We start from the raw sequence: 12,077 nt of genomic DNA, 5'->3' as shown, positions 1-12,077 counted from the left end.
CTCACAGACGCAGTCCGATGAAGTCCCCACAGCTAAGTGGCAGAACAAGACCTCAGCGCCCTGACCCGGGCTCCGGCCACCCCGCACTGTCCCAAGAAGCTCCTGGGGGGCTAGCAGAGATCAGGCCAGCCCTGCTTGCTGTCCATGGTGGCCACAACAAAGCAGAGTGCCCGCTCTCCCTTCCACCACTTTCCCCCAGTACTACCTCTATCTATCCACCCCTAGAGGCCACGCCACCAAAAAAAGCACCAAAAAAAGGCCTCTGAGAATTCTGGAACACGAAGGCAGAGGTGACCTGCCAGGCAGGCCAACAGCTCTGGGCTGGGCAGCCCCTGGCTTCTCAACAGTCCCCACTTCCTCGGTGGTTCCAGAAAGGAAACAAAAGGGACCTCAAGCCCTAACTGGGCCCCATCACCCTGAGCCTTCTCCCAGCCTCCAGCCTAGCCCTTCTGCCAGGGGCCCTCAGGACTGGGGCCCCGAAGTGTGCAAGCCTGGGTGTGGACACTCGCCATTCCCTTCCTCCCCCTTCCAGGTGGAACTTGTCCCGCTGTGTCCTCCCGCAGCTCTCACCTGCTCAGGTGTGGAAGAGCCAGGACGTCAGCTAAGTGCCCTGCACCCACGCTCCCCCCGCAGGACGGCCTGAGTTTCCCTCCAGCTCCACAACCCCAATCAGAGAGTTCACAGCTACGATGTCCTCCAGGCTCCTGGCCTGGGAAGGAAAGACACCTCCTAAATGTTTCCTCGTGCACGGGACAAGGCCATCGGTAATAGTTTACATAACATGGGACTGTTTCACCCCAAAACACTGTCCAACACCAACATTCCACACAGCATAGCGGGACAGGGAGGACGTCAGCCTTCACCCCGGACTCTTGGCGGCCTTTCCCCAAGGCCCCATCAAACTCCATCCCTCAAGGCAGAATTACGTAAGCCCTTTCTCCAGGACGCCCAGCGTCAGGCCCTCAGAATTTACCTGTGTCCAGCCAGCAGTGGGTTTACCCGAAGAGAAAGACGGAGCCAGGGGCCCAGCCTGCGGCTCCGACCTGTGGGCGTGCTCTTCACTCCCCTCTCAGCAGCGGTGCCCTGGCCCAGGAGACCACGTGTGAACCCTCAGCCTGGCAGAAAGCAGCCCCCACCTTCACGCTAGCAGGCCGGGGAATCCAGAACCAGGGAGCGCCCCTGCCCCCCAGCCCTTACTGCCCAACGGCCATCACAATCTACTCAGCGAGCAGTCCCCAACTTCCTGTGTGGGGTCTGCCCTGCCCACACCCAGACCGTGTGGTGGGGAAAGGGGCACTCCCTGGCCCCAACAACAGACGGGCTCAGGCTCACCCACCAGCATCAATCAGAACTAATCCTGGGTCCCTTGGGACCAGCACCTGAGGTGGAGGGAGGCCCTAGAGCCAAGGTCCCCAGGTCTGAATCCCAGCTCTGCCACCTGCTAACCATGTGACCTCGGCAAGTTATCCTACCCTCTGTGCCCCCATTTCCCGATAGGAGACAGGGGTACCCCAAGCCCACAGCCTGTGAGGGCCTGAAGTGCAGGTCACATGACAGCGCCCACGAGGAACTCAGCACACCACCTGGCTCGAGATAAAGGTCAGTGTGAGGTCTCACCTGGAGCCACTCCGCCTGGGAACGGAGCCAACATGAGAGAGGCCAGGTCCTGGAACATCATCTGAGCCCCTGAAGCCACCTTCGCCTGAGGCCAGAACTCTGCATGGAGATGACACGTAGGAAGCCCCATCGTCACTGAGCCCGGTCGGCACCGAAGCTTCTGCCGGAATCAATACATCCCCGTGACTTGTAGGAATCAGCTATACCATCAACATTCTGCTCAGATCATTAACTTCATCCTGACACTGTCAACAGTGACTGAGAGAGGGAGAGGACGCGAGGACACGGCTGCCAGGGTGTCCTCCAGCAACGGGGACAGATTTGCAGGCACAAAGCCAGGTCCACAGGTGTCATTCTCAGGGGAGTCCCCCGTCCGCTGCTGGCACCGAGGCACCCACAGAACTGCCCACGTCCCATATGGCTGCCTCGGGGAAGGAGGGGCCTGTCCACTCCCCTACCCTTCCCAGGGGAGCTTCTGGAATCCAAAGAGCTGGCCCTTCAGCACTCCCAGCAAGGCTGGAGGAAGATGAGAAAGACCACAGGAGTGGGTGGCCATGGAGGGACCCCAAGCATCTGGGCCCAAGGACCAACACGGCCTATCCTGGCCAGGGGTGGCTGGCCAGATGGCCCAAAACAGACCCTGCCTCACCCTCGCACATGGCTCCCTGGAGGCCAAAGGCAGGGGGTCGGGAGGGGGGCACGTGTGGGCTCTGGAGCTGAGGTCCCAGCCTGGCCAGCCACTCGGCCGCGTGTACCAACCTGCCAGGCCGGCACTCGGAGCTGTAAATCCTCATCTGCAAAGACCCCTTGCAGCTCAAAGGTTCTGGAAAATTACTCCTTGGAGACAGTGACTCTGTACCTCACCAGAGGACCTTTCCTCTGCTGTCACCTGTAGGCAGACACGACGGGTTTGGTTACAGGGAGGGGAGCGAGCCCAGCCTCCTTCTCCTTCAAAGACAGTCTCTGGCCCGGAGGAGGGCAGGGGAGACCGCATGCTGAGCACCCCCTGCGCACAGGCACGAGGCCGACTCTTAACAAGGCGGAAATCAAGGCCCAGAGCAGGGCCGAAACGCACCCGGGGTCACCCATCCAGTAAGAGGCCAAACCAGGGTTCAAATCCCACCACCGACCAAAACACACGCTGTCCCCGGACGTCACCGGGAACCACGGCTGGCCTCCCCAGCTGAGCGGGTATCAACGGAGTCAGCACCTAAATGTCCTGAGTCTGGGCGAGCGGCACTTCCAAACGAAATTGAAAGGGAAAAGGAGAAAAGCTGATAACCCAGGGCACTGAGCACCAGCCGCTGGAAAACAGCACCGATCAAAGGAAGGCCATCTTCCTCCCGTCTTCCAGACCCATCTGGCAAAAGCAACAGCGAACACCTCTGCCATGGTCACGGGTACAGCCTTGGCTTCCCGCAGACAGCTGTTCAAACCATACCCCCAGGAGTGACGAGCTAGGAACCCGCGGAAGGCGCATGGACCCCTTCTCTGAGCCTTCGATTCCCTCTATGGACTGAGAGGCTTCCCGGGGCAGCTGGTCTTGCGTCACTGGAAACACCGCGGCAGGGTGGACCCTGTGGTCTCGGGCAGAGGCCGGTGTGCACCTCTAGACGCACCCGACAGCGCCCCCCCCACACCCACACCCGGGGCAGCGGGGCGGAAGCACCCTCCTCCCTGCAGGCACTTCCCCATTTACAGACAAAGGCCTCCGCGAGGCCCTCCGCGAGGCCCAGCGGCTCCGGCCTGGACCTTCCTCCCCAGCTCAGGGAGGAACCAGGCTCCCGAAGCAGCCTCAGCACAGCCCCCAGCTTGGCTGCACCCAGGTCAAGGTGAGGGCCAAGGCGTCTGGGGGTGGATTCCCCAAAAAGCACAGCTCCTTCCCACCCAGATCCCAGCCCTGCCCACACCTGCTCACAGATGAGGCAGGAACAGGCCCTCTGAGGGAATGGTCAGACTTCCCCTTTCTTTTCAAGGACCCCAAAACAAACCTTTATGAAAAGACAGAAGAATAAAACAGAAAATAAACTTTAGTGTCCATGAGGCCAAGTTCAAACCCAAGCTGCCCCTCTTATTTGCTCTACAACTCAGGGCTACATCTTCTTTCTGGGCCTTCATTTCCCCATCTGTAAGATGGGTGAGGGGCAGGGGTGCCTGGTGACTCAGTCGGTGAAGCGTCTGCCTTCAGCTCAGGTCATGATCTCAAGGTCCTGGGATCGAGCCCCATGTCAGGCTCTCTGCTCAGCGGGGAGTCTGCTTCTCCCTCTCCCTCTGCCTGCCTCCTCCCTGCTCACGCTCTCTGTGTCAAATGAATAAATGAAATCTTTAAAAAAAAAAAAAAAGGTGAGGTGCAAAGGGGAAATTCCAACCAAAGAGAAACCAACAATGGGAGCAACTGGCTGGCTCAGGCGGGAGAGTGGAGGACTCTTGATCTCAGGGTTGTGAGTTCAAGCCCCATGCTGGGTGTGCCGAGTATTTAAAAAAATAAATAAATATGGGGCGCCTGGGTAGTGCAGTCGTTAAGCGTCTGCCTTCCGCTCAGGGCGTGAATAAATAAAATAAAATTTTAAAATTTTAAAATTTTAAAAATAAAAAAGTGAGAGCCCAGAGAGGAACCAACAGTCCCACAGCACTGAACATTGCTGAGAAAGATGCCCAGGATCCTAAAAGGGAAGGAGCCAGTCCTTCCAGGTGGGGCACCTGGGGCTCACAAACACCACGACCCCATGCCAACCTGCTCCTCCTCTCCTCTCCAAGGGTCCCCTCCCAGTCCTGGGAGAACAGAAGACAGCCCCACACACCTGTCCCCCGTACCACCCTCCTCTCTTAGGGGCACAGCCCAGCAAACGTTCCCTAGAAGGGCTGGGCTGTCCCTGGGGCCAGACGGGACTCTGCAGGGCTCACTGCTCTATGGGTCCCCACAGCCCAAGACTGGCCAGCATGCAGCAGGCACTCAGTAAATACATGTCTTGTGACTGCTTGAAGGAATGAATGGGGTGCTTTTTAAAAAGGTGGCTGGGCCCATCCCAGACACTCCAGGGGTGGGGGGAGGCGGCCCAGAAACCTGCAAGAGCAGCCCAGGGTGGCACCCAGATGTTTCCTCACCTCCACACCCCAGCCCTCCACTGCCGGATGGAAATAGGGTATAAGGCAGAAATGAAAGCCAAACCCTCTGCACCCACCCACCCTCCTCCCCGGGCCCTCCCAGGAAGCAGTGAGCCAGGAGGCGGGAGGCATGTCCTGGTCACTGACACTACAGGACCCTCACACCAGAAAAGGATCAGGAAGGGAGGCAGGGAGGCTACCTGTCCTCCCTGGGCTGGGGGCTTCCACCACAGATATGTCAGAGGCCCCAGGCCCCAGCTTGGACAGGCAGGAGGGCTGGGGCGGGGGCCTCCTAGGGAGAAGGGGGAACGCCATCATTCATGATGCACCTGCCACGCTCGCCAGCCCCGGAGGTGGCGGTATTATGCCCACTGGACAGAGCAGCGGAGGCTCTGGGAGGCTCTCCAGTCGTCTACAGCCGGTCAGGCAAGTCTTAAGTCTTGCGCTCCGAGTTTATGGCCATCCCCCTGCCTACCACCCCTCTTGGCCCTGTAACTGTCCACTGAGAATGCTCCGAAAAGAACACTCTGATTTGCTTCTGAAACGGTTATCAAGCCATCGGTACCCGGATGCTACATTCAAGATGGGGGCAAAGACCACCCGTCAGTGTAGACGCAGCACAGTTTCAGAAGTCAACTAGCCGCCAGGGTGAATCCCAGCTCTGCGATTCGCAGCCCTGACCAGGCAGGTCATGTCACCTCTCCCCGGGCCTCGGTGTTCCCATCTGGTACATGGAGACACGCCACCCACCTGGGAGGGCAGATTTCCCATCGGCAATAGTGCCTCACCTGTGGTAGGTTCTAGCTCCGCTCTGACATGAGCCACCGATTTGGGGATGGGGGGGGGGGGGGGGGGGGACAGGACCATCACCACAGCCTTCCGAAGCATGGAGGTCCGCATGGACGAGCCCCAAGTCCCAGCTTCACGGCTTGGGCTCCAAGACCTCTGACGCGAAGCTAACGGGCATGCGGAGGAAACTGCAAAGTGGGGACCCACGGACTGGGCCGCCGCTCCCGCTCCCAGCCCTGGCCTGACGACCCGTGTGACATCCCCAGGATGTGACATCCCCAGGACTATCTCCTGTGCAAAAGCTAGCTCCTGTCCAGCCTCAGGACCCACCTGTAAGTAATTCCACTGCAAGCCAGCAGCCAGAGGCAAGAAATGTTTAAAAGAGGAGAGACGATTGCGCAAAAGGTAGCACCAGCAAGCTGAGTGCCCAGGACGGACTGGCCTGGGAACCTTTATATCCGGATGCCCTCCCGGAGAGGCCCTGTCCCCAGGGACCACTTCTCACCTGTTTAACTTGGCATTAAACATGCCTGACAGTTTTCGGGTGAGGCCCTAGTAACACACTTTGGGAAAGGATGGTTTGGGTTTCCCAGAAGAATCCCCAGGGTACTGATATGGACAGAAGACTCCTAGACCCCTGCTCTGGAGATTTTTAAAGGGAAGGGGTAGATGAAGGATGTGTAGTTTTCACCAGTGTCCCAGGTGCTTCTTTTGTTGGGCACGTTGGCAAACACTGGCCTGGAGGAAGGTAAATGTCTGTTAAAGAGAGCGACCTGCAGTGGCTTCCCTCCCCCACCGTCAGACCCCACCTTGAGGCCTCACCTGAGCTTTGGGAAAGGGCAAAGGTCAGCTGGCCTGGGGCCTACCACCAGGGGCAAAGGATCCCCCCTCCCCCACTCACAAGGCTCACAACTGCTGGACTGGGCCAGACCAGAGGGGAGCATGGAGCCTCCAATCCCCCGCCCTCAGGATCCCCAGAGCGTGGCTGCAGCCTCAGGTGGGAAGAAGGCCCCAGAGTCACCCACCTGGCCCCCCATTACACTGCCAGCGAACAAAGATACCAAGGACACTCTAATGTCTTCTTTGACTACCTGTCTAAAGTGGAAATCAGCCGGCCTTTCCCTAAACAGCTGCCCAAGGTCCACACAGAACCCAGGGTTACGACAGAGGCAGGCCAGGGCATGTGGCCTCTCAGCAGCAGAAAACACCCACCCTGTAGCTCCTTCAGCTCCCAGAAGAAACGGCTCTCAGCCTCTTTGGTTAAATGTCACCTCCTCAGAGAGGCCTCCTCTGACCACATGGTGCTAAAGTGGCTGCAGGCACCCCTACCACAGGTCTCCCCTGTTTACAGGCTTCCTGGAACTAACTACCCTGTGTGGCATATAAGTGCGTCTGTGTGCTGACTTAACCTTCATCTCCCCACCAACCATGTGGGTGCCTGAGGACAGGGACCAGCATGCAGCACGGGGCTGGACAGGTGCCTGCTTGGGATATGTATGCTAAGTGGGGAAAAGAAAAAAATGAAGGCATGAAGCCCAGGAGCCCCTCCCTGGCCTGGACTCCCCCCATATCCCTTCACCCCAGGGTTTCCTTCTGGGCCCAGGGCAATCCAGAGCACTCCAAAAGCCAATGGCTTTTGGCTGAGCCACAGGGACATGGAAAAGGCTTCCAAACCCACCAGTCAGCTCCTTCCTCCACTAAGAGATAGTCTTTTGGGCTCCTACCACGTGCGCTGTCGGAGGCCCTGGGTTTCAGCCACGAACACAACTGCAGGTCTCCACTTCTACAGAATGAGCCTCCAAGATGATGAGCGCAAGTCCAGAGAGAGAGAGAGAGAGCGCACACAACCACTAGGGGCTGAAGATTCCGAGAGAGAGGGAAATCACGGGCACCTCTCAGAAGCTGCCTTTGGGAGGGATGGCCACCTGACTGTGTGTCCTGATTCCCCCTCCAGGGCAGTCAGTGGCTTAGCAGTGGGCTCTGCCCGGGGGGTTGTCCCACAGTGCCACCAGGCGACTTCCTCATAGGAGCGAGTCTCAAATCCCCGCAGACAGTGACAGACCCACCCTCTGAGCCCTAAAAGCAGGGTGGGGGGAGGGAACAGTCCCGGGAGCTGTCACAGTCCTCGGCCTGGCACCATGACGGGCCTACAGAAACCAGCCCATGAGGCCCAGTGGGGGAAGCGCAGGCCAGGCCACGGGGCGGGTGCTTTCTGAAGGAGGCTTGCAGCAAGCAAGACAAAGCCCGAGGAATTGAGGCGAATTCCAACGGCCCCAGGGGAATGGCCCAGCTGCTCCACCAGGCACCCCAGCCATACCTCTGGAGGCAGTGCTATTTGAAAGGGGGCTTCAGAGGGCAGGGGGGAGGACACACTGGTCTTGGAGTCACATCTCTCTGTGTGACCTTGGACAAGCCACACCACTCCGCCAGGCCCGGGTCTCCCTCTTGGGAGTCCAACCCACACTCTCCCCCAGGCGAGGCCACACACCGTCCCATCCAGGCCAGCGTCCCGAGGGCCCCTGGAGGTGGCGGGAGGCTGGGGTAGGCCCGAAGCACGCAGGAAGGGGGAAGGTACGCAGCTCCTGAGTGTTGATGTGCTTCCTAAAATGAATCTCACTTCTTAAAAAGGAGGTACCAGAACATTCCCTCAAAAAGCTAGCTTACCAGCTGAATTCACAATACGAGTGGGAACAGAAACCCTATTGACTTGCAACCGTTCAGGAATTGCACTCATGAAGCACTTCACTAAGCATTTACCGAATGCCCCAAGCCGGCCAAGCCACGGGGGAGACATAACCAGCAGCGGCAGGACGGCCTGCTGGTTAGGGAGGGAGGTGCCGGCCCGGTGCCCAGGTGCGCCCAGCTCTGCACCGGGGCCTGCCTAACGAAGTCAGGCCTGCACGGGAATCAATGTCACCATGAGAAGAGAAATGCAAATCCACAGTACCATCCCACCCATGCGTGTGGCCGAGAGCAAAACGTCTGCCACGCGGTAGCGCTGGGGAGGGGATAGGCAACAGGCCCTCCCCTTCGCTGTCACCTGTGAGCAGCACCACCTCTGGGCAAGCAGCTTTAGAACTTCCCCGAAAAACTGCCTGTGCCCTTTGACCCAGCACTCCCTCATCCAGCCACCCAGAGCACCCAGGCGATGGGGCAGGGCACTGGCTGCCCCACTGTCTGGGGGGGGGGGGGCGCAACCAGCTGGGGAGGAGGGTGGGACCACTCAGCCAGTAAAGAAATGCAGCGAGTGATACGGATCTGCCTCCCGAGGAAGCAGAGATGTGCTATCTCTCTTAAGACACGGTGTTCCGTGAAAGGAGCCGTGGCCAGAACACGCGTGGGCCCGTCTACACAGTACACGTGGAGAGGGAGGCTGCCAGGGGCAGTGGTCCCTGAGCGCTGGGAACTCGGCAACAAGAAGGAAATGGACTTTTTACATTCACAAAGATAAAGGAAACAACAGAAGTTGGAATAATCGTAACACAATCGCTCCGGAAGACTCAGCATTTTGGGGAAACCCAGCACAAACTCCTCTTGGATCTGCAAACTTTAAAAAAGAAAAGGAAGGACTCTGGTGCATTAACAGAGATCTTCTCAAGTTCTCATCGGTTAAACAGGCGAGGGCAGCACCCCTGCCCTCCCAGAGCCCGTGTGAAAGGAGAACAGGACAGTTCCTGAACCTTGGCTGGGTCTGACGTCCCATCAACTCCACACCCAACAGGCTGAGCTGGCAGCACCCATTGTGGGCCTCGGGGGTCCCTCACAAACAGCCCAGACCACAAACACTAGATCCACAAATGCCAGAGACCCTGGAGTGGGGAGGCACGTGTGGGCCGAAGCGCACTCACCCTCCAGGACAGCCGCCCGAGCGCCAGCAGGACAAGCGCCCCTGAGAGGCGCGCACAACTTCACACGCCTGGCATCCTGGCTCCTTCCGTGCACACAACCCTGAGCTTCATAACTGCGAACATCCTCGCCTTGCATCGCGGAAACTGAGGCACGGAGGGCCCAGGGTCACATGGCTGGCCAGGCTGGGGACCAACAGATGGACTGTGCAGATGGACAGCTTCTCCTGCTGGAAAGCCAGTTTTCTCCCTTGGAGGCAGGGAGAAAGCATTTCTTTGCAAGGCTGAGTTCCATAACTCAGTTCCATAACTCAACAGTCTCGGGGCACTGGGGCAAAGGACACACAGTCACACGGTCAGTCCCTCCTCCCACCCCTACACCCCCGAAATGGGGCACACCCCAGACACTAAGTCAGACACCAATACTAACCCACAGACAAGCATCACTTCATCCTGGAAAAGATGCTCCTTCCTCCCCGCTAGGAATCTCCTGTAAGAATTCCAGTCCAGGATGCTAAGCCATCCCGGAAGAAAGGGACCTTCGAGACACCCCCTTTTAAAGGAAGGAACGTAGGACGAGGAGAGGGGAGGGCCTGATGGCACCCAAGCCCGCCCTGGCAGGCTTCCCAGGCCAGGTCCCTGTGAACACCACACTCCCAGCTCCGCGAGGGCAGGGGCTCCACCCTGCTGCCCCCAGACCTGCTACCTCTCAGGCCCAGCCTCTAGAAGGTACTCAGTAAAGCGGAGCGTCAGTGGGCTCCGAGGCAACTGTACAAAGGGTCACTGGTGGGAAAGTCCGCGACAAGAACGTGGTCTGAGATTGCTCGATAAACACATTTCCTCCGGGCCTCGTCGGTCCTGCTGGCCTCCAAGGTTCTCGAGGACGAGAACCCCACAGACATTCTTCTGCTTTTGGAGCCTCCAGGAAGGCCCAGCCTAACCTGGGCAGAGAAGACACCTAAGGAGGAAGCCGGGTCCTCCGGTGAAGAGGCCTCGGGACTGGGCCCAGGGAAAGCTGGCAGGCTGTGCGGTCTCTTCCTCCCACTCCCCAAGCCTCAGTGTCTCCACCTCTTTGTCCCTGGGCTGCTGGGACATGAAGTGAGATGAGGTGCCTGCAAGGCCCGCATGACAAAGGCAGCTAATGCAACAGTAAAGACGGACAGAGGGCCACCCACGTCTTAAACACCGAGATGCTTCAGGAAGCCCCGTGACTTTCCACCACCTCCCCCAACACAGGTTCAGCCGCAGGACAGAAAAGGGTGAAAGGCCGAAGAAATGGAGAAGGAACACGGAAAAGAACACTCACAGAGGAACAGAGGGGTGGGGCCCAGCCAGCATTTCCACACGAGACCCTGTGGAGAACTTAAAAAATGAAAAATTAAAAACCTCCCCAACATTTCCAACCACCAGCTTTCTTTCTTTGCTTCCCCTGGGAAGTCCCTCCTGGGCATCTTGAAAAAGGCACAAGGAGAGGGCGTGAGGGAACCGTGAGGCTGCGCCAGCATGAGCAGAAAGGCAGGGAGGATGGTGGAGAAAAAGAGAACGCAACCAGAGCCTCATCCCCATCCCTGTCCCCATCCCCAAGGGGGGACAACACCGAGGGGGACGACGGGAACAAACAGTGCCACTGAAGACAAGCTGAGTTGAAGGCTCATCTGTCCACCAGCCAGAGGGCCGTCCCATCAAGGGTTCCCAGGGGCGTGAGGGTTGGGTCCTTACGCCTACCAGACATATCCTGGCAGGCCTAGGTGCCAACCCCCAACCGCCGCCAAAAATGTGCGATGCCCTCTGGCAGAACAAGGCATTACACATTTGCAAGAGCACGACTCAGCTTTGCAAGGAGAAGTGTGTCCAGGGCACCTGGGTGGCTCAGTCGGTTGAGCGTCTGCCTTCGGCTTGGGTCCTGGAATCGAACCCCGCATAGGGCTCCCTGTTCAGTGGAGAGCCTGCTTCTCTCTCTCCCTCTGCCCCCCCAACACCCGTGCTCACACACTCTCTCGCTCGCTCTTGCTAGCTCTTGCTTTATCTCAAATAAATAAGTAAAAATCCTAAAAAAAAAAAAAATTTTTTTTTTAAAGTGTCCCCAGGACAACACGGCAGCAGCTGGACCCTGTGCAGGTAAGAAGGTGCCCAAGCAGAAAGGGCTTTCTGTGGGGGTCTCCAGGTCACGAGGCTGGGCCCGTTCTAGAACTTCACCAAAAGGAACAGAAATATGGCAGTGGCCCCTCTCATGCCTGTCTCCCCATTTGTACAACAAAGGAGCTAGATGACACGATCCCCAACACCCCTTCCTGCTCTACGATTTTTACAAGGCTTGACATTCAACTAAACAACTCATCTGGTCCATTCAGGCCATCCTCTCCGGCGCTGACACTGCCCTAAACATTCAGAGCGGAGCTTCAAACCATTTTCAAACATTTCTGGACTTTCTCATCAGAGAAAGTAATGGGCAATTCATCATCCATCAAAACAGGAACATTGCACCTCCAGATTGTGAATGTCAAAAACAGGACAGTGTCAGCTCTCGGGCCACTAAAAATCACACCAGCATTCATACAAACACAGCAGCAGCAAAGGGCTCGGGCGGCCCTGTCAAGAAAGGGAGCTTTCTGTACCCAGTCTAGAAATGTGGCCACCAGGGGGCGCTGCCCTGAAAGTAATAGAAGAAGAAAAACTCTCTCTTGGTGTTTTCTTTTCCTTCTTAAGCTTAAGGGACAAAAT

The 12,077-nt window shown here is 57.8% G+C and overlaps 1 protein-coding gene across 7 annotated transcripts in view; it reads right to left on the bottom strand.

Annotated features, from left to right (window-relative positions):
- The window catches only part of ITPK1 (inositol-tetrakisphosphate 1-kinase), a 168,991-nt gene that overhangs the window by 154,653 nt on the left and 2,261 nt on the right, over positions 1 to 12,077 (bottom strand). The window contains exons 1-3 of one of the 7 annotated variants that reach the window (XM_040641506.1): positions 2,748 to 3,259; positions 2,377 to 2,506; positions 1,618 to 1,716 (exon numbers count right to left, since the gene is read on the bottom strand). The exons of 2 other annotated variants lie outside the window; for them this stretch is intronic. In XM_040641506.1, the coding sequence (XP_040497440.1) occupies positions 1,618 to 1,716; positions 2,377 to 2,411 (134 nt within the window). In that variant the 5' untranslated portion in view covers positions 2,412 to 2,506; positions 2,748 to 3,259. Of the gene's footprint in view, positions 1 to 973; positions 1,084 to 1,617; positions 1,717 to 2,376; positions 2,507 to 2,747; positions 3,260 to 12,077 lie in introns of those variants that run through there. 4 more of the 7 variants (XM_040641507.1, XM_008702616.2, XM_040641508.1 and 1 more) reach the window with 4 other exon arrangements.

This window comes from Ursus maritimus, unplaced genomic scaffold (assembly GCF_017311325.1).
Source record: "Ursus maritimus isolate PB19 unplaced genomic scaffold, ASM1731132v1 scaffold_25, whole genome shotgun sequence".
In the NCBI taxonomy this organism is placed as follows: Eukaryota; Metazoa; Chordata; class Mammalia; order Carnivora; family Ursidae; genus Ursus; species Ursus maritimus.
Note: the sequence above shows the minus strand (reverse complement) of the source record. Positions and strands in the feature narration are given on the sequence as shown.